General features: G+C 33.7%; 5 protein-coding genes and 1 non-coding gene across 6 annotated transcripts; 4 read left to right on the forward strand and 2 right to left on the reverse strand.

Annotated features, from left to right (window-relative positions):
- Window positions 1-1,246: 1,246 nt before the first annotated feature.
- On the reverse strand, window positions 1,247-3,702 carry LOC128678340 (large ribosomal subunit protein bL19m-like). Its single transcript, XM_053759807.2, has 6 exons — window positions 3,500-3,702; window positions 3,192-3,422; window positions 2,727-2,869; window positions 2,209-2,388; window positions 1,654-1,808; window positions 1,247-1,453 (listed from the first exon to the last, which is right to left on the reverse strand). The coding sequence occupies exons 1-6, from the start codon at window positions 3,561-3,563 to the stop codon at window positions 1,321-1,323; spliced, it is 906 nt and encodes a 301-aa protein (XP_053615782.1). The 5' UTR covers window positions 3,564-3,702; the 3' UTR covers window positions 1,247-1,320.
- Window positions 3,703-3,867: 165 nt separating this feature from the next.
- LOC128678308 (uncharacterized protein) lies at window positions 3,868-5,680 on the forward strand. Its single transcript, XM_053759754.1, has 2 exons — window positions 3,868-4,273; window positions 4,693-5,680. Exons 1-2 carry the CDS (start codon window positions 4,009-4,011, stop codon window positions 4,833-4,835), a joined length of 408 nt encoding a protein of 135 aa, XP_053615729.1. The 5' UTR covers window positions 3,868-4,008; the 3' UTR covers window positions 4,836-5,680.
- A 1,343-nt stretch (window positions 5,681-7,023) lies between these two features.
- LOC128678134 (uncharacterized) lies at window positions 7,024-17,864 on the forward strand. Its single transcript, XM_053759472.2, has 4 exons — window positions 7,024-7,506; window positions 8,553-8,679; window positions 10,692-10,867; window positions 16,252-17,864. Exons 1-4 carry the CDS (start codon window positions 7,141-7,143, stop codon window positions 16,348-16,350), a joined length of 768 nt encoding a protein of 255 aa, XP_053615447.1. The 5' UTR covers window positions 7,024-7,140; the 3' UTR covers window positions 16,351-17,864.
- On the forward strand, window positions 16,768-16,839 carry TRNAQ-UUG (transfer RNA glutamine (anticodon UUG)). Its single transcript has one exon. It is a non-coding gene; the product is annotated as a tRNA-Gln (tRNA).
- Window positions 17,865-18,791: 927 nt separating the features above from the next.
- On the forward strand, window positions 18,792-20,537 carry Taf12 (TBP-associated factor 12). The gene is made up of 3 exons (XM_053759473.2): window positions 18,792-19,123; window positions 19,211-19,403; window positions 19,866-20,537. The coding sequence occupies exons 1-3, from the start codon at window positions 18,929-18,931 to the stop codon at window positions 19,991-19,993; spliced, it is 516 nt and encodes a 171-aa protein (XP_053615448.1). The 5' UTR covers window positions 18,792-18,928; the 3' UTR covers window positions 19,994-20,537.
- On the reverse strand, window positions 20,531-26,148 carry LOC128678133 (nuclear RNA export factor 1-like). Its single transcript, XM_053759471.2, has 10 exons — window positions 25,882-26,148; window positions 25,191-25,521; window positions 24,888-25,005; window positions 24,398-24,470; window positions 23,829-23,969; window positions 23,167-23,362; window positions 22,571-22,773; window positions 22,020-22,211; window positions 21,480-21,595; window positions 20,531-20,704 (listed from the first exon to the last, which is right to left on the reverse strand). The coding sequence occupies exons 1-10, from the start codon at window positions 26,029-26,031 to the stop codon at window positions 20,548-20,550; spliced, it is 1,677 nt and encodes a 558-aa protein (XP_053615446.1). The 5' UTR covers window positions 26,032-26,148; the 3' UTR covers window positions 20,531-20,547.
- Window positions 26,149-27,154: the final 1,006 nt, after the last annotated feature.

Here is a 27,154-nt window from a genome sequence, read left to right on the forward strand (position 1 = left end):
TATCAAAGTTTTGTTTATGAAAAATAATAAATAAAAATAGAATCAATTAAACTAAACCCAAACTATACTATATAGACTACAACAACTAATTATTATAACAATGCTCAAAATAATGCTCAAAACTTAATTTATAATGAAGTTATGCTAAGTAGGTATCTTTTTTTTTATATTCCCCTATTTTTAATAAGTTTCCTATAGCTGTATTTCCTCAAAAATCAAGGCCGGCGAAGTGATACATATTGTGAGTTACAATGACGCATAATCAATAAATTAATGTTGCTCATTGCAATTGCAATTTTCATGGCAAATCAAATGAATGCTCCAACTTGCTAACCGTTACTTTAGGAAAACGGTATTTTGTGGAACGCCCTTGATTTCTGCATTTCAGTCAAGTGTATGTAGTAAATTACACGTAGTGAATTAAAAAGACAATTTTGCACAACTTATGCACAATCAACTTACCGGGCGAGAAGTCGACAGGTGCGTGCAGTGTATGCAACTTCCGAAGGTGTTAAATTTCCTTATAAGGCACTTGTAATCACTAAATAACTCAAACACTATTCGTATTAACACATAAAATTTAGCATTTATTAGAATAGGCGCATGTTGAGTCAGTAAAACATTTTCAAAGCGATGAAAACGAAATAATTCACAGCTCCACAATGTTTGCTACTTGGTCACCAACAAATCGTAATGGTCGCTTTATACGATACGAATAATCTCAAAAGTCTAATTAATACCATGCAAAAATGAGTTTTATTTTTATTATAAAAGAAATATGAGTACCTATTTGAAAGCATGTTATGTAGGAAATCAATACAAAAAGTTTTTTGCAAGTAGGTATTTATCTGATCAATAACGCGTCGCGACGCGGTGGTGTCGTTCAATATGAAGCGGCCTTTTCGAAATGAAAACATATGTACTACAGCCATCTATCATGCAACTCAGAAAACTTTTTTATTTGACAGCTATTAGTTTGAACTCTGCACAGGAGATGGCGTGCTAATTAATAATAATAGTGTATAGGAAGGCATTTTATCCGGAGGGTTTTTTCCAATATTAGCAGTCTGCAATTAAATATAATATCTGTAAAAATCTTTGAGAATGGTCTGTTGTAATTAAAAAAAAACGTAAAATAAGGGTTATTTTATGGATATTTCGTTTGCTTATTTATTAAGCACACATTTCTAGGTTCCAGTCCTAATCAGTTCTAGGTTCTTTTACATAAAGTATTAAAAATAAGACACATATTCACATAAGTATATTTTATAAAACTACATTGAAAACATACATAACTTTTAAATAATAACTTCTAATACTTTAGCCAAGATTCGTTTTCGGCGTGCTAAACGTACGCTTTCTGGCCATCTTCTTCTGTGAGCTCTGTAGATTTTGCAACTGGGTGTAAACTTCATCCCAAACGTTATTTTGATCTTCGATAGGAATCGTTTTTCTGTAACATAAAGAATAAATCGTCAAATTACTCTCTTACCTTCTTATTAATAAAAAAGTTCCTATACTTTATGCTAAGTATGTTTTGTCACTACACATTTTACAATATCTGCATGGAATTAGTAGGTAACGAAGTACTTATTGAATGATATCTGATATTGACAGAATGAGACGAAACAAAACACGCTTCAACCAATTTACCTATATTGCAGCATCAAGTCGAATTTCTCCCATGGTTTCTTGTGCAGTTCTCTTCGTACTCTATCTTTTTCTTTCAAGTATTCCTCTATGTTGGCTATGCCCTTGAGATCTTGCCTCTCCCATCTTTCTAGCCATGGTCTTGGCTTCAATTTAACCTTAAAAAAAAATTCAATTAGTACTTTAAATTGCATGCTCTTGCAAAAGTATTTCCCATGTTATACTAGGCATCTTTAAGTACTATCATTCCATAGCCTTCGTGTTAACGACTTTCAATTTGTCAAGGAGGTTATGCATGCCAATGCTCTGACTACATAAGGTGTTGAAGATCATACAGAGTGGAGAAGAAAAATAATGCAAACACTGCACTCGGACGATTTACTACTGAGGAAGAAACCAGAAAAAATTGTATTTACAATCAAGGATTAACTAACAGAGTAACTAACTAAGCAAGCATTCAAAGTTATCATAACTTAAATATCTCTCACCACATGTAAGCCTTGATAATCTACAAATTATTCTACAAAAATAAATACAATTTGTTCAGTAAATATTTACCTGCACTGGATTGACGGGTACTGGAGTGCCTTCTGGCAATATCTCCATGTCCATATCAAATGGAAAGGTACTGTACTCAGGCAGAGCATCCCTCAAGTAATACAACTTGTCATCGAGGCGCTTCTCAAGGCGTAAGACCTGAATCTGCTGAATTGTTGGGTCATAAAGGTCATATCGCACCTGTAAATATCAACAAATGTTACTATGATAATGTATTATAATAAGCATGTACCCAGGATCAACAAATTTTATAATTTAATATTTACATGCCTTACCAAAAGGTTGAATTCATGTAACTTATATGAAATTGTAACACCTGTATACAGTATTCTAGCAAATAAATATTGATTGATTGATTGAAAAATATCATCAGATCAGCTCTCAAAAAGTTCCCTCAATGGAAACTGATGACATTTTTGTGAAAATTTTTCTTTTTATATTAGTTCAGTTTGAGTTTACTCACAATTCAATAAGGACATTAATGCCAAAATAATATTTTAAAAATCATCAAACCCTACCTCAACACCTTGATGATCTACCACATTTCGAAGTGTGAATTCAGCTCGCAGCCCGCAGCCTTTCCTCTCAATGCAAATGCCCACAAATCTGTTAGTCTTGCCTTGAGCATGAGGATCAGATATAGTCACTGCTAGGATAGAACCTGGGAACATTTTGATATATCAGTTAAAATAAAAACAATCACATTTTTTCACTGGTTTAAGGAAACCTACCTATAAAGAACATAAGAACCAAAAATTACATTGTTGTCTATGTGTCTGTCAAGACCCTTTTCCTCAGGAATGCTTAGATATAAAGGTGACTGTTTTATCAAAAAAAATTATATACTCCTAAACACACTTTAAAAACTGGATCATGTCAGATTGATTTTATCATATTAAGGTTCCGTTTTCACTTTTTGATATATGCAGAAATGTTAAGAAATTTGGTTGTAACAGAGATTTACAATAAATTATGTTACATACCAACATAGAACTCAGGAATGTTAATTTGAGCCCTACGCTTCAACATGTCCGCCCTTTCCAACTTCTCTCGAAGACTATTTCGCCAGTTGGGATTGGGGTCAGGAAGAAATTCAGGGTAAGCGTGCCGAGATTCCAATAGATTATTTTTTGGAGGTTTGCGTTTAGATTTCTTAACCGTAGGTACCTGGGGTACTTCAGCCTTTTCTGGCAACGTGGAGAGAGGTCGGAAATCTGAAATAAGTTGTACATTGTAAAAAGTGCGGTTCTGCCGAAAAGTAAATACCTAAGTAAAATCAATGAGATATAACCTCTCCGGATTATCCATTTTGCGGCTGAAAATATATCAGTACTTTTTCTTAAAGCTAAAGACATTCTTCAACCAGATGCACTTTTTTTATATGTTTAAGTATGTAAGAAAGATGTAGGTAATTTTTATTTTCTCAAAATAATCTCAAATTCAACTCAACAAAAAATTAGAATAACTTGATTGATATTTTGACCATTTTGACAATGAATGACAGTGTGGCGACACGACAGTATTGATTGACAGACAGTATTTATCAGTGTTGCCATTAAAATAAAATATTTTATGGTGGTAACTATACTTTTTGACTACCTATAGATAAATTCTTTGACTATAGTACTTCTTAAAAAAAATCTGTGTCAAAATCACTTGATTGACAGCGACAATCACCTGACATCAGTCACACTCACAATCACAACACAACAGAGGCCGAGCTGAGAAAGATATCGATTTCTATTTTGTGTTCGTCCTCGTCCTATTTAAAATTTTTAAATACGAAGAAAAAATTAACAGATGTCTTCAATCATACAGAAATGCAATGACGATAATATACCGCTTGCAGACGACGATCCTCAAGTGATAATTACAGATGACGTAGAGAACAATCACTTGGATCATGGTCGATCGATGGACTCATTACCCAGTTCGTATACTGGGGGCTCTTCTAGCCCTGGCCTGAATGGTCCACCGAGCTTCGAGCCTGACTCGGGGATCGACGAACAGGAAGAAAAGGCTCGGTTGATCTCACAAGTGCTGGAATTGCAAAATACTCTAGATGGTAAGTCCTTTCCATTAAAAAACACGTACCTAAAATGGGACGTTCTTATAAATGGGAGTATATACCGATTCTCAAACATACCGTAGTTGCAAAATGTACAATCACAAGTATAGTATTTACTCTAAAACTTATGATTTTACTTAATAAGTATTATGTGTGAGTGAGTATAGAAAATTATCTAATATTTTCCTTATAAAAATTAGTCATTGTGTTGTTAACCAAAACCAAATGATGTTACCATCATTGACAGTGTTAGTTAGTTATGCATTTTTTCAAATAAGAATTTAGAGACAAAAGTCAATCCTATCATTACATATTTTTTATTCTTAAAATAAAAAATCAAATCATTCACAAATTAGGCTTTCTTATTTATTTATTCAATATTTATTTCTATTACTAATATTGTGTTTTGATTTTAGATTTATCACAGAGAGTGGACTCGGTCAAAGAAGAAAATCTGAAACTTCGTTCAGAAAACCAAGTTTTAGGCCAGTACATTGAGAACTTGATGTCTGCATCCTCAGTATTCCAGTCAACCACAGCTAATGTACATAAGAAGTAGACAGCTAAGCCTATTATTATGATGTATACAATTAATTGATTCCTTGTAACCCTACCAATGTTCTCTTGCCAAGTTAAAAACCAAAAATTCAAAGACAAAGTTTTAAAGACTAAAGAATATTACAGTGAAGTTATCACACCGAGTGCAGCACTGTAGAAAAGAAATAGTATATTTTTACATAAACAGTCTTTCAAAGTATGGCAATAGTAATGTTTTTTACCACATGTATCACTACCACCATCTGTGTGAAGCTTTGTACAATTTCCCTATTGAGAAATTAATTGAATATTTTCTACACTTGCAACTTTTTTCATAGTATCTTAAGCCTATAAAATTTGCTACATTCAATGCTTATTAATTGTGCCTTGCATGAGATGTTGGTGTGCAGTGTATGGAAATTAAACATGGACACTTTAGTGGTTCCAAGGTCAGGTTGTCTCTATGTGAATTGATTAATAGCTTTTAAAAGCCAATGCAATGGGAATACTCCTATTTTGTAAATGATTATTAACATAATACTGTTATATAGATTTCTTAATTTTTGATTTGTGTACATACTATTGGTGTTACCAAATGATTGTCAATGATGATATAGAAAATACATATAAAAGCAGAATTTTATGTGGACTGTAATGTAATTTGAAAAATATTTAACTTAGAAATTTTATTACATAAAAATTCTGAGAAAGTATCAACAAACTTCTTATTTTGTCTGTACATTCCTTTTCAATTGTATTTTTGATGTGATTTTTTTACTACACAAGCTCTCTTTAAGTATTGTATAATCTCAAGTATCTCACGACTTTTAGTTTAAGTTATTGAATAATAAAGTTTTATCTATAGTATTTATTGTTTTCTTCAAAGATTTACTTACTTTCAAAGTTTCTAGAACAATTAAGTAGCTATCCATACAAGACAATGCTCATATTAGTGTTTAGATATTAGTAGGTACCCAAAAAATGACTCATAGATTGAAACCAATTATTATACAGTACAATGTGCCAACCAGACGATCGTCAGTGGTCACAAATTCAGTTTTTAAAATTGGCATGTGTGATTTTGTATCAATTGTAATTCAACATCTACAATAATATCAGAGAGGAAGTGTTTGCAAGTTTATCGGAACTACTGTACTGATTTCTAATTTAATCAGTAGAAGTAGAATAAAAACCTACATTATTTCTGCCGTTTTTATAGATAGTTAATGTTATAGAACCCTTCGTGTACGATTCCGACTCGCACTTGGCCTGTTTATTTATATTGTGTCTTCAATCTTCATCATTACGCACGATGGTATCACCACTCGTGAGCTCTCGTGATTCACGAGGACTATGCGTGTCACGTAATGTTCTAATATCTGTGATGCGTGTTTGTAGCGTTACCTACGTACATTTCAATTCAATATAATGAACATTCATTCGCAAAGTGAATAGGTAAGTAAAAAGAAAATAAGTACCTACATTTGGAAACGGAATGCTTGATCCGTTTTCCAAATAAAGGGGAATTATGTACCTTGTAGTAGCTACCTACTATATTAAAAAAAATATCAAAACAAAAATATCTGGCAACCCTTTGTATCTATCTCTTTTTATTACGCGTCATTTTACATATTGATTTATCTTTTATCTCTTTCCTTGTCTGTCATGTCATTCGTTTATGTTGTGGTTTATGCATGGATTTAATACGTACTTTGTACGAAGTACCTACTAATTCCATGGGTTTATGTTCTCCTCTCAGGTCCTCCCACTCACGCAGTCTACTCACTCAATCAGCAGTCACAGTCAGTTGCATTACACCACACCAGTGGCCAATGGTGTTGCCGGACTATCGATACTTTGACTATCGATAGTTGACCTTGAAAAATAATTGATAGCGCGAATAGTCCTATCGGAACTATCGATCCTTGACCTTGATCGATTGATCAAAATACCTAATAGTATTGGTTAAGATCGATAGTATCGACACACGATACTGTCGATAGTACCACCACTTAATTGTCGATACTATCGATAGTGTTTTTACTGATACTATCGATCTTAACCAATATAAATAACTAATAATGTTTAATAATCGATAGTTTCGATAGGACTATCGATAGTATGACTGATTTTCGAGGTCACGATAGTATCATGATACTATCCATAGACTATCACTATCGCAACATTACTACGCCACTCACTCATTCACTACCTTACCTACTGCTCACTCAGTGCACTCTGTCTGTTCTGTCTGTAATCAGCAGTTGTTATTACGCTGCTGAGTGGTGTTTACGTTTTATTGGTGTTAAAATTGTTCTGATTTAAACATGCCGAAAAAATTGAAAGTTGTTGTAAAATCTTTGTATTCACATGAAATTCGTAAAGATGTGAGTTTGGATAACTTAAAATCGTTGAGGCTCGAAGACGCATGGCCTTTTATCAGAGACGAAATTGAGATTGAAATCGGTAATAGTCAATTGGTTTGCATCCCGCACATAACAGAAGCTTTTTTCTACAAATGCACCTCTCTTTTCGTTCAAAATGATAAGAAAATAAATGGGAAAATGTTTACTCCTTTGGGTGAATTAGTGAAGAATGTTAATAAGGAGAAATCTGATAGCAACTACGTGAAATGGTTGGAGGAGGGCAATTTACTCGACAGTGACTTCAAATTCCCTCACGAAAGCGTGAAGGTACGTATGTAATTTTTTTTACTTATTGTGGAAGCTTTTTTAGACACCATGAATTTGAGGAAGTGTTACAATCATTGCGTGTTTGACCTTGACATGTCCGCCCGTACCGGTTGTCGTTTACAAGTTTCCACTTTCCAGTGCATTTTTAGTAAAAAATTGGAATTTTAAAAATTAAAAATGTAGTGACTTTATACTTCTTAATTAGTTGTTATGATTAAATAATAAATTTTACTGTGATGATGTTACTAAACCTTCTTGTAAAAAATACTTTTGGAGGTGAAGTCATAGGACTAGTGATTTATCCTATTAATATGGCAATAGTCTAGTTAAAAAGTCACTAGTAAAAGATATTTAGGTAGTTAGTATACTAATTGCCTGCAGCTATGAAAAGTGTAATTATTATGTAGTTTTAATTTTTAATTTTCACTTATAGTACTTTAGGTTATAAATACTTTTATTCTTTTAGTATATATTGTTGTTTCTAATATATGTATATCTAGTTGTTTGTTTAGTAATAGTGATTGTAAAAATATCATTACATGTGATATCAAATATTAAATATACCCAGATAAGTAATAATGTTGATAAATAAACTATTTTAGTGGTTTTTGTTTTTTATATCACAGGTAGTATAATTTAGTACCATAGTAAACTATGGTACTAAATTATAGTACCTACTACTAGTAGTGTCTATATCTAATATTATTATCTATATCTAATATTATTATTGAAATAAATAATTTAGGTACAAGTTAACCATGAACTTGAACTTTCTGACACAAATCAATTACATTCATTTAATGGATGTTATAAATATTCAATTGTTCATTTATAATTCAAATGAACTGGGTAGGTGTACATTTATGAAATAAGTTTCCAAAAAAAAGTAATACCTATAAACACACACTTAGTAGGTATGTATGGTGCTTTTTTTGGAAATTAATATCAGAATTTAATTTATGTAGTAGTTCATTGAAACATTATTTGTTTGCATATAATCAGATTCTCTAAATATCAGATAAATAAAATAATATGTTGTTTTGCAGATTACGTTACAAGATGAGAAAATAAAGAATAAAGTTAGAGTGATCATGGTGAACTTCTCCAAATGTTCAATCCCCAAAAGCAAGGACCTTGTCAACAATATTTACTTGGATGTGGAGAATAACAAAGGTAAGACGTTTACAGATTCATAAAAGAAAAGAATTTGTGAAGTTTACAGTCTGTCATGAAAGAGAAGAAAACACATTTTTAATGAACTCTTTTTTTTGCCATTGTAATACCAAAGATTGGGTGATTGCTGGTTGATTCAGTAGCGCCAGCTAACTGGAGACAGTGTCTTCATCTATTTTCTTGACAGACTGTATTATATTTTAGATTTTTGTACAAACATGTCTTCAAAAATAATTACTGGTTTGATTGAAGAAGGCACACAAAATTACTTCATAAATAATGTTAGTGCCTCAGATACTATTTGTAAATTATTACTTCATTTGCGAATTTCAATTGCACAATAGGTAGGTACAGTCAACAGCACATCAAGTTACCCTGCAAGAATCTCTAAGGCGCATGGCGCGGTAATAGAGGCGAGTTTGCAGTGATATTTGGTAGGTTGATGAGCTGACTTTACTTGCTTATCTGAAGTATTTGTGGTTGTAATTGTTGTAGCTGAGCTTATATACAGACAATATACCTAAATTATGAAATGGACGACACAATGAAGAGGCTAATCCTACTAACGTCAAATTGTAAAATATGTTTAAGCCTATATAATAATAATCCCATTCTGTAGGTAGATATTGGTAAATATGGTATTTAATTTTGTATAGAAACTTGGGCACGCCCATTTTCATACTCTATAAATGATCAAGGAAACTGTTTTAAAATGGTGGAAGTGCGACACTGAAAACATTTCCATTGTAATGACGCAACTCTGGTACGGAAAGGACTATTTGCGTTTGGTCACGTCTGCTCGCTGTGCTCGACAATTGTCAACATTTATTCATAAAAAAGTTAAAGCTAACTTTATGCTCAACTCTTTCTGTCAATTTAAAATATTATAAAGTGACAACGATAGTGACAAAACATACATTAGCATAAAGTTTACTTTTTTTTAACAACAGCGTAAAGATGTATCACAATTAGTGTTGCGCCACTGATATTCAGAGTTCTCGAAAATCCTAAATAAATCCTCATCGTACCTACTTATCCGAAGAATGTTGCGCCACCGAAATTCAGAATTCTTGATAATCCGAAATAAATTCTCATCATACATATCCGAAGAATCTTGGCAATTTCCAATAATATAATGAAACGTCTGGGAAATAGAAATGTTATGTGCACGTTTAATACCTGATATTTAGTATATAATTTCCAATAGTTTCCGTTCATTTAATTTTCCATGCAAATTCTCAATGCATCATATTATGCAGCTGATTAAAATGTGCAAGACACAAATTATACCTAGTTACTTCGAAATAATCGATGAATACTAACAATGACTTATTAAAGCGACCATTTTCCGATTTAGTAAATATCATAAAAAAATGTTTACGAGTTTTGGTTTATAACAACATGTTTATATCATATCTACTTACATACTATCACTCTTAAGATAGTAAAGATAAATATCGTTATTCACCGAATTAGGCAGGTACAAAGTGACTCACGCGTTCACTTCATATACCTTATTTTGTCGTAGAAGTTTTATTCTACCCATTTGTGGCGTTCCACGAAACGCCCTTACGGAAACCAGTCGCTTGACGTATCATGCGCACCTACATACGAGTATAATAAAAAAATAGCAAATGAAACGTCTTAAACCCTTAAAGGTACCTTTTCTCGTTGAACGTCACATATAACATTTCATCATGAAATATTTTAAGTAATTTTATTTAAAACATTAAAAATATTACTACTAAGTAGGTACTACGTAAGTACTTACTAAATCCATGGATGCATCAAATTCCACTATTCAAAAATAATTCTTATAATCTGTCATATTTGAAGAGCAAAAAGTATGGTATCTGTTTTTTCATAACATATTGGGTAGGTGTATATAATGGTGTATATAATATATACATGTTCATCAATTTATGTAATAATGTTTGTTGTTGAGGCCCACCGAAAACGCGTTCGATTAAAAATAATCCGTCCGATTTTAAAATATAGCTTCTTTGTTCTAGACTTGAAAGGCAAAAAATCAGTGTACATGATCACCAACGTGCTGATGGCCAAAACCATAGAGTTTCGCGTCACGCGCTGCACCTCATCCAGAATCTTCCACCTCGGGAACGCTTCGCCTCTTGTCTTTGGTTTGGAGGAGTTCATGATTGGAGAAGACGGGAAGTTGATAGCTAAGGTAAGATCCAAATTGTCATATACCACTTGCCACCAGTGAAGGAAAACATCATGCACACTGGTTGACTGTTACTAGTGTATTATCCGTTGTTAAAAGTCATATAAGATTTAGGTAACTTGAATACAATCTGTCACCAGTGTAAGCAATCAACCAAGAACACACTCAAAAGATAAAGAATTTAAATTTATCCATCTCACAGAGTTTTCGTGAGTCATATATGTACATAAAAACATGGCTGTTGCAGTCGGGTAAAAATAAAGCTCTTTAAAAGATTGCAACACCATCTGTGTTAATGTTGCCTGAATAAACGCTCTTATCTATAGCTATGTTTTATGTGGATTGAAACCACTCGTGTAGCTTGTTCATTCGCTTCATGACGATAATAATATTAAGCAAGAAACAGGGCAGGTTTAACTGTCTCGTTTATATGTATAGACAGTAGATTCAGCAGTATAACAGAATGGATTGTTTAAATATATGATTTTAATCAAAGAAATTATAATCTTGTAGCAATTGTTTTTTTGGTCGATTCTGTTATACCATATAACTATTAGTAGAACTTGATTCACTAACCCATATAGAGGGAGACAACTCTTCCTTTGACTGACTTAGTCTATAAAGTTTGTAGTGGCTATTTGAAATAGTTTTCATTGAGTAATAAGCACTCCTATGCAAAAAGAAATCGATTAGACAGTCTTGTCGAATATGTTTAGGGTACACATGCTAATGTTTACACATGTGCGTGATTTTGTTATTTATCGTTATCAGTGTGGCACCACTTCCTGATGGGATCGATAAGATAATGGTATTTTTACGGTACAGTCGATAGCACGTCGACCTACCCGAATTCAATGCAAGTTCACCCTTTTTACCGCGACATAAAGATCAATGCAGGATAACATGACACAGTGGACTGTACTGGCTCATCTTTCATGCTTACATTGAATTAATCTGAATAAATCTTCAGTTTTACTTGGGATGGGCCTCCGATCTACGTCTTGGTTAAAACTATAAGAAAATAAAAAAATGCCTCTACTAATGTTTTATGACGGTATAATATGGGAAACATTGCTGGAAAAGGTCTTTCTGAATCTTTCGTTGAGTAGGTAATTCCCGTTGATAAGTAAAAAGTTTTGTACATATGAGAAGTACATTTTTGACTAAAGCCGAAATTGATTTTTGTATTTCCATTCCTTTCTGGCAACTGTTTAATGAAATGTGATAAGTTTTCAAAACATTTGTACCATAGATTCAAAAAAACCTCTACCTATATTTATTGAAATTATATTGTGTATTGCAAGAATGTACATACAAATTTTCTTTACACGTATCAGGTGATGAGATGTCGTAGTAGAAGGGTAGTTCCCCTAGCTATTCGAAACACAACGAGTAATCTATGTATTATATCTTATCGATGAACAGCTTGGTCGACCCAGCTTTGCTTACTCTTGATACAATGATAAAGTAATAAGTATGATATAAACATAGCACAAAATAAAGTAGCATGGGGCAAGTTCTATCATATTGCTACCCTTGTATGAATCTGACGTGTTTATTTTCAACCAAAGAAAATATGATATTCATAAAAAAGAAATATACGTCTTATCAACGTAATTATAACTTTGACTACGATAAAAAAAACAATAGATGTACCTACATGATTTTATACATAGTTTAATTTAAACTGACATACAGTACCTAACGTGGTATCAACGTAACGTACATATACGCAGCATATAGGTATATGCTGCGACTATGTACGTTATGAATTTGTGTAAGTAAACAATAAGTAGATTTGATTTTGTTTGAATAAGTATATGTACATATTTTAAAAAAATATACTTATTCAAAAACATGTAAAGTAAGTCTAGATTTGTCTGTTTTTTTGTTGCTATTCTTACATATTATAAAAAATCCACTGTCGCGTTTCTTTTTTATGTATATGAACTGGATAAACTCAAAAACTAACGAATAGATTTTTGTACGGTTTTCACCAAAGTTAAAGTGATTACTGAGAAGGTTTATGTGTTTAATTTATTATGGTGTTTACCCGAGCGAAGTCACGGGCCGCTAGATTGGTTGAAATGATACAGGTTGCTAGCCCATCGCTACAAGGAAAATTATTTACGATTACGGACTTATGTCACGGTCAGTTGGAAAACCCTTGCGTAATATTTCAAAATACTTACCTAGTCTAAATTGAATATAAAATGTTCTTAACGACATTCAACAATATGGCTAACACCGCATTAAACTACACAAAATCACCGTTCATGCAGCAGACTGTGACAGTTGCCTGCAATGCATAAACTTAATATACTATGCCACGGTAATAGTGGAGAATTTGAAATGAACTTGTGTAGGTAGCTTTATATACTATCGATTGTACTAGACGGGGATCAGCTATCAACCGCGTGTAATTTTCTAGCTGGGAAAATCTTACGACCTCGAGACACTGCGGCCGTTCACATCTATATTGAGTTCTGATTCATTCAGACATAAGACTCAGATATTGGTTATAATATCAAATCGGTCTTTGTGGAAGTCTCTGTGAGAGGGCTATGCTCAGCAGTGCACTTCACGTGGCTGAGTTGACGATGATTGTAAACGGGATACGGGACATTACAATTGAAATTTTGTTTTTAATATTATTACGAAGAAATCTTTGCTTTTCTGTACAAGGGCTGTCTAGAAAAGTACGTAAGCACTAGATGGTTCTAGTCTTCTAGACATAAAGTAAACAATGCAAACCCTAGTTATTGTGGAAACAGTGTTGGGTGCAAGCAATAATGGATAGGATTATCTTGGGATGTTAAACACTAGCTTTTGCCCGCGACTTCGCCCGCATTAATTTTCCGGAAAGGAATGAAAGGTCCCCTATGTCCTCCATACTTCAAACTACATGTTTGCAAAATTTCAAAAAGATTCGTTGAGTAGATAGAGCGTGAAGAGGTAACAAACTTACTTTCGCATTTATAACATTAGTTAGGATTAGGATTTACCTTTTCGTAAGCGGATAAATATTTGAATTAATCTCTATTGACACTTGCCAAGAATCACAGTCTGGAGCCTCCCCCATACCAGACGGGAATGTTTCATTTCACCGGTAAATTTTCTTTGATCTAAAGTATAAACAGATCGCTACTGGAAATTCCCCGACTTGATTACAATTTATTTTCGGTGCAATTAAAATTAAGAGCCGTCATGGATCACATGATGTTTTTAACATTTTTTTAACCCCGCTTTAGAAATCGTACGTTTGACTAAAACTATTATATTATTTAAAATATTAATACATATACTTTAACCCCCTTGTGATATTAGGTGATTTTTTTAAACAGCTCCCCCCCCCTTTTTCCTGTCTTCACCTTTAACATTTTGTTATACCAAGAATTTCCAAAATCCCTGGTGAAATTTATTGCTATTAGTATATTTTAAAACAAAATGTCCACTGGCATCAAGTCTTAGAAATTCTCTTAATTACACCATAATATGACACCGTTTCTTGGCACCTTTCCTACCCAGAAATCTTATTGCAAAAAAAAATTCTTGGAATGGCCCGTGACAAACGTTGATGTCATTTCAGATATCTTTATCATTGTGACCATTTCAGTTGCCATAGCAATTTACAATTTAAAATATGGGTTTTTTCCACACGTTATGCTGTGTTATGATGGCTACATACTATCGCCGAACACAGATGGATGCCGACGCAAATGCACGAACATTTCATTCATTCAAAGTTTGTAAAATAACTTTTATTGGCCGCAATGAAAACCCAGCAGTTCGGCGAACTGTTTCACGATGATGTACTAGGTATGGCCGGCAATACATTTGTTAATGTGATTATTATTGACAAACACCATCAATTATTGCTTTCTTAGAAGTATTACATGATAATTACCATTCATCATTTCATTATCTTAATCTTTGATGACAGTTTTGTAAACTTATGCTACTGGTTAATAAAATATGGTCTAGATTACCTTATAATAAGATTAAGATGACTAATAATAAGTAATATTTTTTCTGATCAAACATAAATATAAGCTTTATTTTATTTATTTATGTAAAATAAAAATGTGGGCATAGTTTGCCAGTAGGTGGGCCGCGTGGCCGACAATCTAAATAACAAAATGAGTCCAATCATTTGTTTTTTCATTAGAAATACAAAAGTTTATACATATAAAAACCAAAAGATACATAGAATAGACAGGAAAATACAGACTGTCTAAATACTACGACTGTTAAAGATTTAATTACCCAAATCATTAGCGATTTGCTACGATCCCTTTATACGATATCTGCCTTCCCCCATGGGAAACAGTCGTGATATTAATAGTTTCAGGCAGACTATTTGCACGCAAAATCTAAAAAGACGCCATAAAATGAGCGTTGGCTTCATTACAGTCTTGAGGCTTGAGTTAGCCGGTAAGCCATAAATAGACACCACGTGTTTGAGTGTTTCCGATCGATATTCGATCGACGTATGAAGCTTTCGAAGAAAATGCTTAACTAACGAAACACTACATTGTAATACCGAAGCAATGATAATAACAACAAAAATCTGTGGACTGGGTACACGGATTTCGGTGGCCAGGCCACTGTTTTTGATTTAGTCCACCATGACCACATTGTATAATAAAAAACTAGGACGTATAAAAAAAGACTTTTATACGTCCATGTATATACGGACCTATAATACTTTTAAATAAAAGCATGGCATAATTTTTCAAGGTGACTTTTAGGAGGTGAAAAGAAGTTGATCGAAATGTGAAGCGCTAGTGATTATTGTAACGTATGAAACTATAGATCAAGTCGGGATATTTCAATAACGGCTAAATCTAGGTCTGGCCAGCTCAATCTAGGTCTTGCTGATATGTATAAGTATGTTACATATAAATTACACTGCTAGCCTAATAGACATTTGAATACTTTTAATAATATTATAGCATTGATACAATTTTATTCTCCCAGCACATGGTTTTATTACACGTGACTTCTATAAGGCGCGCGCGCGTGCTCATAGTTATTTAATTAGCATAAAAATACACACTGGTTTCTTCCTCAAACGTTATACTATTGAACGGATAATGTGTTTACATTGTCCTTTCAATAAGTTGAATTAAATTGTTGCTTCTGTCTTGTCCTTTGAAAATATATTCTTGGCATTCTTTCACTGGAATCGAATGGAGAAAATATTTTTGTCTTCAGTTGCCCTGGTTCTTGCATGGTGAAACAATAAGAAGTTTGTATCGTGAAATACTGGCCATGTGGCCATTATTCAACAGTCAAAAGAATGCTGAATAATCTACTTACATATAGATCATCGTAGACTTTCGTTCGTAACATAATAATCATGCATTCTTTTTTCGAATTTCCAGGAACCGGTTGGCATTGTGTCTAAATCTCTTCACTGGCAAAAAGTGGACCCATCGGACCATCTGTATAACCCTGCCGGCGACGAAGCATGTGTAGCTTAAACATTTTATTCACACATTGGGGCACGCTTATTTTGTTAGGTAATTCTAACAAATCAGCTTTGGTGTGAGCTGATAGGTACTTTAAGTTGCACTCTTACAGACTATTTTACTTTGGCAAGATGTGGTAGCCATTGTGCCAGAAATAGTAAAGACCTAAACGAGATGAACGGCTCATTAAATGAGCTAAAAAAAGTTCTACATTAAGCGCTTATCTTACACGTGATTTAAATTATCGTAGTTATTCGCTAATCACATTTGTATAAAAATTTACCTATTGGTATGGTTCATAAATTAAATTTATTAGATCAAAACCTAATAGGTATTTTGAATGTATGGAAAAAAATATTGGCACTAATGGACATTTAGTTATCGGACGGATGCGGCATGCGTTAGACTATAATCGTCGCTTGCGCATCCGGTTCCATGGTGTAATGGTTAGCACTCTGGACTTTGAATCCAGCGATCCGAGTTCAAATCTCGGTGGAACCTAATTTTTTTTATACATCACATCTTATTTTTCAAGTGAGTAAAAATGACTAAATCTTTTTTTATTTCTTTGAACGTGATAAGTTTAGCATTTTTGATTTACTTGTGAATTGTATTCAATATTACTCTGCAATATAGCGCAACGCAATGTAAAAAGCAATCAGTTGCTAAAATGTAATGGGTAGTAGTAATATTTTATGATAACAACTATGAAGATATGGGCGAGGTCACTACTATGACCTTGCTAAGTATACTATATCACTATATGTGGCTTAGATTAGTGCTGTGTAAATGAACTAATCCTGACATAGTTTACCTTGACTATTAGACGACAGGAATTAAATTTTTATGTAAACATACATACTCTAGATTTATCGTCAAAGACAAGGCACATGATGTACTTAGATTCAACTAAAACATTCAGAAGATTACAGTGTTAGAAAAATGTGTTATTAATGTTATATTAGCAATAGTATAATAACGTTACAAAGTTATGACAAATGTAAAGCCCACCAGTAATCAATTGCAATTTTAATCTAATTACCTAGACCAAATCTTAGGATTCTTATAGAATTAGGAAGGGGTAACAATATGCGGTATAGTAGACCATATGTATGGAATATAGTGTTATTTTAAATATAGTAGAAGTATTAATATGTGGCCTACTATGCTATGTATTAAAATTTTAGGTCTCATTATTTTATTTAGGTTACCTTAATATTTGATTGACATATCTCTGCATACGTATTTGTCAAAAATATACATTCCAATTTTCAGATGTTTTCACTCAATAGTATATATATAATAGAACCACAGTATACAAATAATTCAAACTAGACAAATCAAAATGTAGGTATCAGGAATATTTAATTTACATAAAATAAGATTTTAATTTACATTGACATGTATGTGTATTTTTATGTGATTGTGATTATATATATTGTGATTTGTTTCATTATTAGACAATTTTTACATTGATTGGCAATTATTTTCTTAATTTATTTAGGATTAAATGTGTGTTAAAGGAGTTTATTTATTTCCATTCCTTTAGGTTAACATAATCAATACATAATTATTCATTCTGAGATTTACCATTTGGTAGTTGTTGAATAGAATGGCAATTTTCAGCCGCGACCTATAAAAAAGGTCAAAAATGGTGGTAAGCCCCCTGTCCACCCACCAGCGGGACCACGGATACTTTCTGACCCATGAAACCACTGCAACCATGTAAATATGACGGGAACAATATTTTTTTAACATTCCAATACATTTCGCCCAGTACTATTTACTATTTACATATTACGCAAAGCTCAGCGCAGATGGCGCTACTGGTACAACTAAGGTACACAAACATTGTCAATGGAGGCAAAAGGCGCCAATTTTCGTTTTAGGTTTTTGCATTATTTGGTCAACTGTGGTCATAAACCGATATAAACTTGATTTTGACTGAAGATCTTACCTGTATAAAGTTCATATTTTAATAAGTCTTCACGTGTAAAGTGTTACAAGCTTCTTTTCGTTTACTGGCTCGAATATTTTACAAGTGAGGCGTATCCCATCCCGTAGGAAAACGATTTTTCCCAATATTTCGGCACCCGAATATGCTACATTGTAGTATATTTTCATAAACGAATGCTTACATAATGAAAGAATTAATAAAGTACTCTAAAATAAACGTTTCAATTGACATAGCAAAAGGTGGCAAAGCTTTTGTGTACCTAACATACAGTTCTGTACTACTCTGGCTGGATAAATGTGCACTAATACTCCCTATTTCTTTTGGTCAAAAAATAAAGCGCCCGAATTATTTTTTTCTCGTGGCTACAGCCACCAAAAAAATAATAACGTCACCATCTTCAAAGCCACAAAAAGTCAAGACACAATGACAGTGACATAACCTATGGTGAACGACGTGAACTCAATGCGTGAACGTCACGTCAGTTCATATTCATTCATTTCATAGGTAAATCATCCACCCAGCCAGTTGTTGTGTTGTCGTATGTATGCACTGTACGGTTGTTGTAACAATTGTGTCGTTTCGGTGGGTTTTCTTACATTCTTTACTGAATCGAACAAGCCAAATTGAGCAAATATGTCTAATCAGGCCCCGAATATGCCATCAATAGGGCAGTTAAACCAAGGCGCTATACAATACGTTAACAATCCAATGCAAAGTCCTCAACTGCAATCTGTTCAGGGCTCTCCATCACAGCACAGTCCAATGGGAACCCAGGCTCAAGCAGGCTCCAAAGCCAGCCAAAGCGGAGCTGGAGACTCGACCACACCGGTAAGTTTTGTTAAAAATGTAAAGTGATATTAGCAAAACGTTTCCTCATCATAATAACGCTCAAATGGTTAATCGGCTATTCTACAGCTATTAAGCAGACCTCGGCTTCAAGAATTAGTGCGGGAAGTCGATCCCACAGTACAGCTCGATGAAGAAGTAGAAGAAATGCTGTTGCAGTTAGCTGATGACTTCATTGATACTACACTGAATGCTTCCTGTGCACTTGCTAAGCACAGGCATGCCCCTACAGTGGAGCTGAGAGATGTGCAGTTACATTTAGGTAAGTTTTTAGCATAGTTATATCAAGATATTGGCAAGATGATATTCATATGAGCTTTATATGTATGTATAAGCACCTCAAAGGAAAAACAGTATTTTTGTTAAATAACTATGCAATGTATTTATATGCGGTTTTTCTAATAGTGTGATTACTGAGAAAAGTTTGTGTACAATTTATTATGGTTTTACCAGAGTGAAACTGTTGGAACTGTTGGACTGCTAGTACTTTATAAATACTAGTGTCACAAATTTTATTTTAATATCACCACAGTTTTTTTACCTATTGTATTGTTATAACATTAAGACTTTTAATTTAATGTGCAGACTTTTAATTGACTCTCTGTTTCCTACTCTTATTTCTATGTTTTTGTCACTCAGCTGTAAGTCTTCCTACATAGTAATAAATAAATAAATAAAGTTACTTAATAAGTATTAAATAAATTATGTATTTACATCTTTTTAGAACGCCAATGGAATATGTGGATACCTGGGTTTGGAAATGATGAGCTTCGACCATACAAGCGAGCTGCTGTCACAGAAGCACACAGACAGCGTATGGCACTCATACGGAAGACCATCAAGAAATATTAGACATACTTTTAATTTTAGGATTTGGTTATATTGGTATTAAGTTTAGGGCCTGTTTCACCACTTAATGATAAAGTATCTGATAGCCTATATATAATATCAGTACTTTCAGACAGATTATCTAGCAGTTAGTTTATCTGTCAAATTACAAAGTGATATTAGAAAGTGATGAACCAGGCCCTTAGGGAACTTGTTTTCCCAGTTAGCCTTTAAAAAGTACATGATAAAAAAGTAATAGGCCAAAGTACCTTTAAGCGATTACAATACAACTTAATAAAATCATACTTTGTAAACTGATGATGAAGAGAGATCAGTAGCTCGGATACCTATGACATTTTATCTACATGACAGTATAAATTCCTAATAGTTTCTTATATCCCACACAGCTTGTAATATTTAAAATATTTTATCTAAAACCCATCATTGTTTCTACATTACATTTCAAAATTACAGGAATGTAGAGTATGCTTTGCTAACTTAAGACTTTCAGCAATTATAATTACTACAAAAACAATGGGAAAAATTAAACATTTTTTATCTTAAAATATATATATTTTTTAATCTACTTCATCCTCATCCATATTTTCTTCAGCTGAAAGATCAGCTTCGTCTAAATCCACAGCAAATTTGTCCATAGCTATTGAATCTGTCTTCATTTCATTCATGAAGGATTTTAACGCCTTCTTTATATCCCAATGGCAATTCTTCAGTCGGCTGGAACAAAAAAAAAAAAAGTTTGCCCTATTTTAAATTTTAGCGGGCACTACATTTTTCTATTAGGGACCGCGTATGGCAAAACCTATATCGAAGCTAAAATATTTGGCGTTTCTTGTAATATTAGAAATCACAAACTATCCTAGAAATGGCTATAGAAAGCTATCTATTAGACCACTATACGGATTTTAACCGTTTTTTTTTGTTTTTAAATTGTGGCAACTGTGTCCAATAGAAAACTAAAATTCTTTATAATAAAATTCTTTATCCAGAGAATTCGCAAATTACTTTTTAATTTTCACTAAATAAAATAATATAAATAAAATTGATAAAAACGTGATGGTGGCGCTAGTGTGCAAGTTTGTAGAGCCTAACCCTGTCATATCATATTCATAAAAAAGATCATACTCCATTAACTAGTTGTTCGCCGCGAATACAATAAATTTTTGATGAGTTTTTACAAAATTGCGAATATTTCAAAACCGATGTTGATGCCCCACGAACTTAAAAATACCATTGGCAGATCCTACATACCTTTTAAATTTCATCAAAATCAGACCAACCCGTTGGTCTGATTTTGATCGCGATAACTTTCGAACCGTTGCAAAGGTTCGCGTTACGTATGTTTTTACATACAAAAAAAATATTTTTGCCCCAAGTAGAATGGTTCGCTCGTTCGGTCAGCTAAATTATATTTCGTCTCGTTCTGTCAATGCCAAATTATGTAAAGTATTATTGTAACAGGACATACTTTAGCGTAAAAAAAGCCGCTCACCTCACTGCTTCAACTTTCCTGAGCTGTGTCAGGTAACAAAATGCGTTGGTCACCATGTCTTTCTCCTCAGGTTCTGGGTTTATGAGCGTGAGGTCGTATAAATTTCGCGATGGTTGCTGAAATGGAAAAGCTTAAATAGTTATTTTCTTTGTTTTAATGCAATCCCAAAGGGCAAAATTTGTTCTGGAATAGAGGGTATTAGTAGAATAGGATTTGGCAGTAGACGATTTATAGGCCACTGCGCCCGGGGCTTCGCTCTCGTGGGAATTTCGTGTTAAAAGGTTATAAGGCTATGTGTTATTCCAGGTTATGCTATATCCATTTACCATAAGAATCTGTTCAGTAGATTTTGCGTGAAAGAGTAACAAACACATGGAACACACATACTGTATGTATGTGTGTTCCATGTGTTTAACTATATGTAACTTTCGCATTTATAATATTAGTACGATTGCGCAGGCAAATCAACATCTTAGTTTCCAACTCGCGGTTCACATTCATTTTTTTTGTTGTTGATCTAATAGACATCATGCTACTAACCAAAAAACTGTTCTGAATTTGCTCAGGAGTAGCGAAATCAATGTGGAACACGTCGTTGACGATGTAGAACGCTGTGCTCGGGTGATTGGTGACTGCTTGAAAGATGAATGTCCTTCTGAACTGAAATACGTTCCTCGGATAGTCCGCCACCAGTTTGAATATTCCGTCTATTATAACCATCAAGTTGTTTTTCTGTAAAAAAGACTTGATATGTATCTATCTACACATATTAATAAAAGTGACTATAGTGTTAGCAATAACACACTCGAAAAGAAAGAAAGAGTAATTTTTGAGTTTATTAATTATTAAACTAAACTATAATTCTCTTTATAATATTAGTATCGATTGTGGATAATTATAGCTTTTTCCCGTGGATTTTTTAGGGATGAAATTACCCTATGTCCTTTTGTTTATTTCAAACTACATGTATACAAAATTTCAAAAAGATTGGTTGAGTAGATAGAGCATGAAGAGTTAACAAACAAGCTAACAAACTTACTTTTGCATTTATAATATTAGTTAGGATTAGTATGGACGTTAAAATTTCATACATTTTTGACAAGAACATCGACACAGAAGGTGGTGGGGTCGTGGACAGTTTCCGGGAACCGCCGCAGTGCGCCGAGCACCTGCGCCTTGCTTCTCATGTGCTTCTTGTGGAACCCTGCCAGCCCCCGCTTCTTGTTCTTCATTGGGTTCAGTATGTTGCGGGTGTCGTTGGATAATGATGCTGGCAGGTGGGATTCTTCTTCCTCTGAAAAAAAATGAATGCTGTTTATTGTACAGAGTGCATTTTAATTTCTCACTATCGAGGCGCAAGTGAGACGCAGCGAACCAGTCACATCGCGGTGTGGTTGTCGTTCCGTCACAATGGTGCACTGTGATTGGTTAGATGCGTCTCACTGCGAATCGACTTGATGACATATACTATATAGGTATATGTACACTACACAATACAATAATAATATTTATTTAAAAATTTAACTACCTAAGTACAATTGGCGGTCTTAACGCTAAAAGCGATATTTATAAATTTATATTTAACCTGAAATTAACTTTTCCAACATATTTACTCGATAATATACTCGCTATATACATACATAAATTCATGATAATAATTAATTAATCACGATGAAACGAAACTTACCAGTAAAAGGAGTATTTATAGTCAAATTAGGATTTTGAAAATAAAAGTTGTCGAGTCTGTGACGAGAGTTGTCGAAATGAGAGAAATATATACTGAGGAATTTCTCTATGAGCATCTTTGTGTGTTTGTCAGGGCTGATGGCGAAATTTTTGAAGAATGGCAACACCAAACCGTTTTCGTTTAGTGTTACGCCATCCTGAAATATTTGAAATGTGATGAAGACTTTATTTTTGCGTGTAGCGAAATGATTTAATAGCGGCCCTACCAGGCTTCGCTCAGGTAAAAACATACCCTAAACCTTCCTCAGAAATGCATGCAGTAGTTTATGAGTTTTTCGCGAACAGACAAACAGACGCGGCAGAGAACATTGTTTTATTATAAGTATGTAAGGATTTAGTTTTCCCTAATGTTCAGTTCAAAAATATCTGATAAAAGTTTGTATGTATGTGAACACTCATCTCCGCATTTTCCTGGTTGCGGGGCTGGGACACCGCGAAGGAAAATTTATGATTCTGTTGTGATTTTACAACCGGCTGCCTGTCTGACAACCTTTCAAACTTTGGAAATGCTATTATTGCTGTATCCCTTAGTCGCCTCGTACGACGTCCACGGAAGTTTATAGAGTACTATTCTAAGGAGAAAACCACGCGTGTAAAACTCACAATTTCCATTACTCTGGGGAACTTCATCGTGATCTGTTTCACGTACGTCGGCGCATCCATCCCCTCGCAGAACGGATTCCCCTCAAGCCATATCTTCTCTATCTTACTGCTGTACCTTTGTAGATCTGATATTGAAGTTATCTGTGGATGTATTAATGGTGTAACTAATTTTGAAGATAATATTGATTTTAGTTTTTTTTAATAATGCTGTGTCGAATATGCAAGATTCAATTACAGAAATAATTGAAATGCGAAAACGAATGTCCATTCTAACTTATTTTTATTATTATATTTGAATGATTTCTTTACTGCATTAAATATGTACATTACTATAACACAACTAACTTTTGCACAGACACGAAAAGATCGGTGTCGATGGCACGTAAAGCGGCGGTGCTAATTCCGTTCGGAAAGGGACATCCGCCCCTTTCCGAACGGAATTAGCTCCGTCTATCCCACTCGACAGTTTCAGCCTCGCGCATCGTCACACAACTTTTGTTGTATCTCATCTATTTTTATGAATCAAATTGACCAAAACAATTTTAACAAACTTAACTTTAAAAACTTACATTATTATTACTTAAATTGATCCCAATCAGATTTCCTTTTATGAAAAAGTTCAAAATGTCCATCGGAAGTTGACTGAAAACAAGAAGAAAAACATAAATTAAGCAAATTGTGAACAAAAACTAAGTGCCGTTTCGGTGAAAATTTAGGGATAAAATTAGTTTGTGTGCTATTTCAGGACAATTATAATCTATCAGTCTACCAAATTCTATCCCCAATAAGTACTGCGTGATTGAATAATAATAAGTTTTATTTTAATTGAAAAACATTTTTCATACTAATATTATAAATGCGAATGTCTGCCTGGTCACCCTTTCCTGTCTAAACATTCGAGCCAATTTTGATGAAATTTAGAATAGATATAGATAATGACCCATGGTCAAAGATAGGCTACCGCGGGGGTACCTGCAGACAATCAGTAGAACACATGCATTATTAGTATATTATTTGAGTCAGTATATTTTATTTCAATCGTATTTTGTTAGACCTTACCTCAAATTGTTGCCACTTAAATTGAGATACTTTGTGTCCCTTCCCATTCTAATCATGAGGATTTTAAAATGAGACAACAAGTTGAACCGGAAGAAACATATCTGCTTCTCCAAAAATTCTGAAAATATTCTCTTTATATTAGACTGGTACTCAGTTGATATACAATTCAATTATATGATATAGAATCATATGGTTACATAAAAAACAAACTGATAAACAGTAATAGTATTTTTGAGGACAGTTGAGTAAGGTAGGCAGGAAGTTCTAAAATCACTGGTAAGACACAGAAACAAACAAACATACCAGGATCATTGCATAGATTTGAGAGATCTAATTCCATTTTCTCATTTAGGCGATTGCTTACAACACTGCTGATAATATCCTCAATTGAGATCCAATTATCAAAACAATCTGCAGAATTCTTGTCATTAAACAATATGTCGATATTGTACATGTTACGCTCATATGGGAACATGAAGTCTAATTTTATAATCTTTAATATAAGTGTCAGACTGCTCGTGTAGTATGTGGCTATGTTGTTCTGATTGGTGTACAGTACCGGTATGAACATGATTGAAAAGTAGTCGCTCATTACTGAGCATAGCTGTTGAGCAGAGTCTTGCCAGTTATGGACCTGAAAAAAGTTTTTTGCTAATCACATGCGAAGAATAATTATACAGTGATTTAATTTACAGAAAATACAAGCCATATAATGATGATGATTAAATCAACTTTCAATAAAGTTATTTAAATATTTTATTATTTAATTAATTACTTTATTTACTTTCTCTAAAGTTATTTTCATGTCAGAGCGATACTGGAAGACAAAGACATGCTTGTCTTCAGTATGATTAATATTTTCGCGGATGTTTGTTCTCAGAAGTTTTTCTCAAAGTGTGGTCAAAGCCATGGGGCTCCAGGGCTCCGCGGACCACACTTTGAAAACCGCTGGTGTAGACCATTTTTAGTTCTAGCTACCTAGCTAGCTACTTACCATGATTTTATGAAATGAATGTTTGTTAGCTTCATCATCCCGGGCTAGACATGTCTCAATATATTCACTCAGAACGTTGGTCGCACCAGCTCTATTTAGTAAAAACTTTTTATAGCTATTTAACTGGGATTTCTTAGAATTAGAATACATAGTTCAATTAGTAAATTAAGTCAAGAGTCAAAAGATAAAAATACTGTATTATTTGTAAACAGTTGTTGTTTACAAATAATCTCGAGAATCTCTCTTGCGATGTATTTAGGCCTAGGTATTTATTTTTATCAAATAATGCGATATGTCAATGTCACGATGTGTCAAACAACAGTAGGTACCTACCTGCATACCCAACTATGTGTTGTGTTGAGTTGCTTTGTGGTGTGAACCAGCGCGGGGGGCTTCACTAGCTTGTCATTATTAGGTAAAATATTTAATTAATAATTTTTCCGTTTCTTCTTGTGTTATTTCTAATATGCGTTTCTCTTTCTTGTGTGAAGGAAACGAAAGATATCACGTGTCTACAGTTTTTCTCTATTTATCAGCTGATCACTGATGTGTGCAGGATGGTGAATTGTCGTTACTTTCATGGCATGTCATTTTATCTTGGATTTAGTACTTGTAGTACCTACTAATTCCATGCATTTTATTTGTCGTCCATAGGGCATATTACGCAAAGCTCAGCGCAGATGGCAGTACTGGTACAACTAAGGTACACAAACATTGCCAAAAAGAGCCAATTTTCAATATTGTTGCAGATTTACGACCAAAAATACCTTCTACGGAATCGTAGTGCGAGTTTAAAGGAAAAAGAAAGGATTTAGTGGATTATCCTGAAAATAATAACACTATTTTAGGTTATGTTCTGCATTATTCGGTCAACTGTGGTCATAAACTTGATTTTGACTGAAGATCTTACCTGTATGAAGTCCATATTTTTATAAGTCTTCACGTGTGAAGTGTTCAGAGCTTCTTTTCGACCGTTCACTGGCTCGAAAATTTTACAGCGTGAGGCGTATCCCATAGTTTTCGAAGTTTTTTTATATTATGGAAAACGATTTTTCCCAATATTTCGGCACCCGAATATGCTGCATTGTTGTATATTTTCACAAACGAATGTTTACATAATGAAAAGATTATTAATGTACTCTAAAATAAACGTTATAATCGCCATAGCAATAGGCGGCAAAGCTTTTGTGTACCTACCTAAGATAAATGTGCAGTAAATTACTGTTGCAATAGGGAGTATTACTGCCAGTAATACTCCCTATTGCAACCTCGC

This window comes from Plodia interpunctella, chromosome 19 (genome assembly GCF_027563975.2).
Source record: "Plodia interpunctella isolate USDA-ARS_2022_Savannah chromosome 19, ilPloInte3.2, whole genome shotgun sequence".
Taxonomy (NCBI): Eukaryota; Metazoa; Arthropoda; class Insecta; order Lepidoptera; family Pyralidae; genus Plodia; species Plodia interpunctella.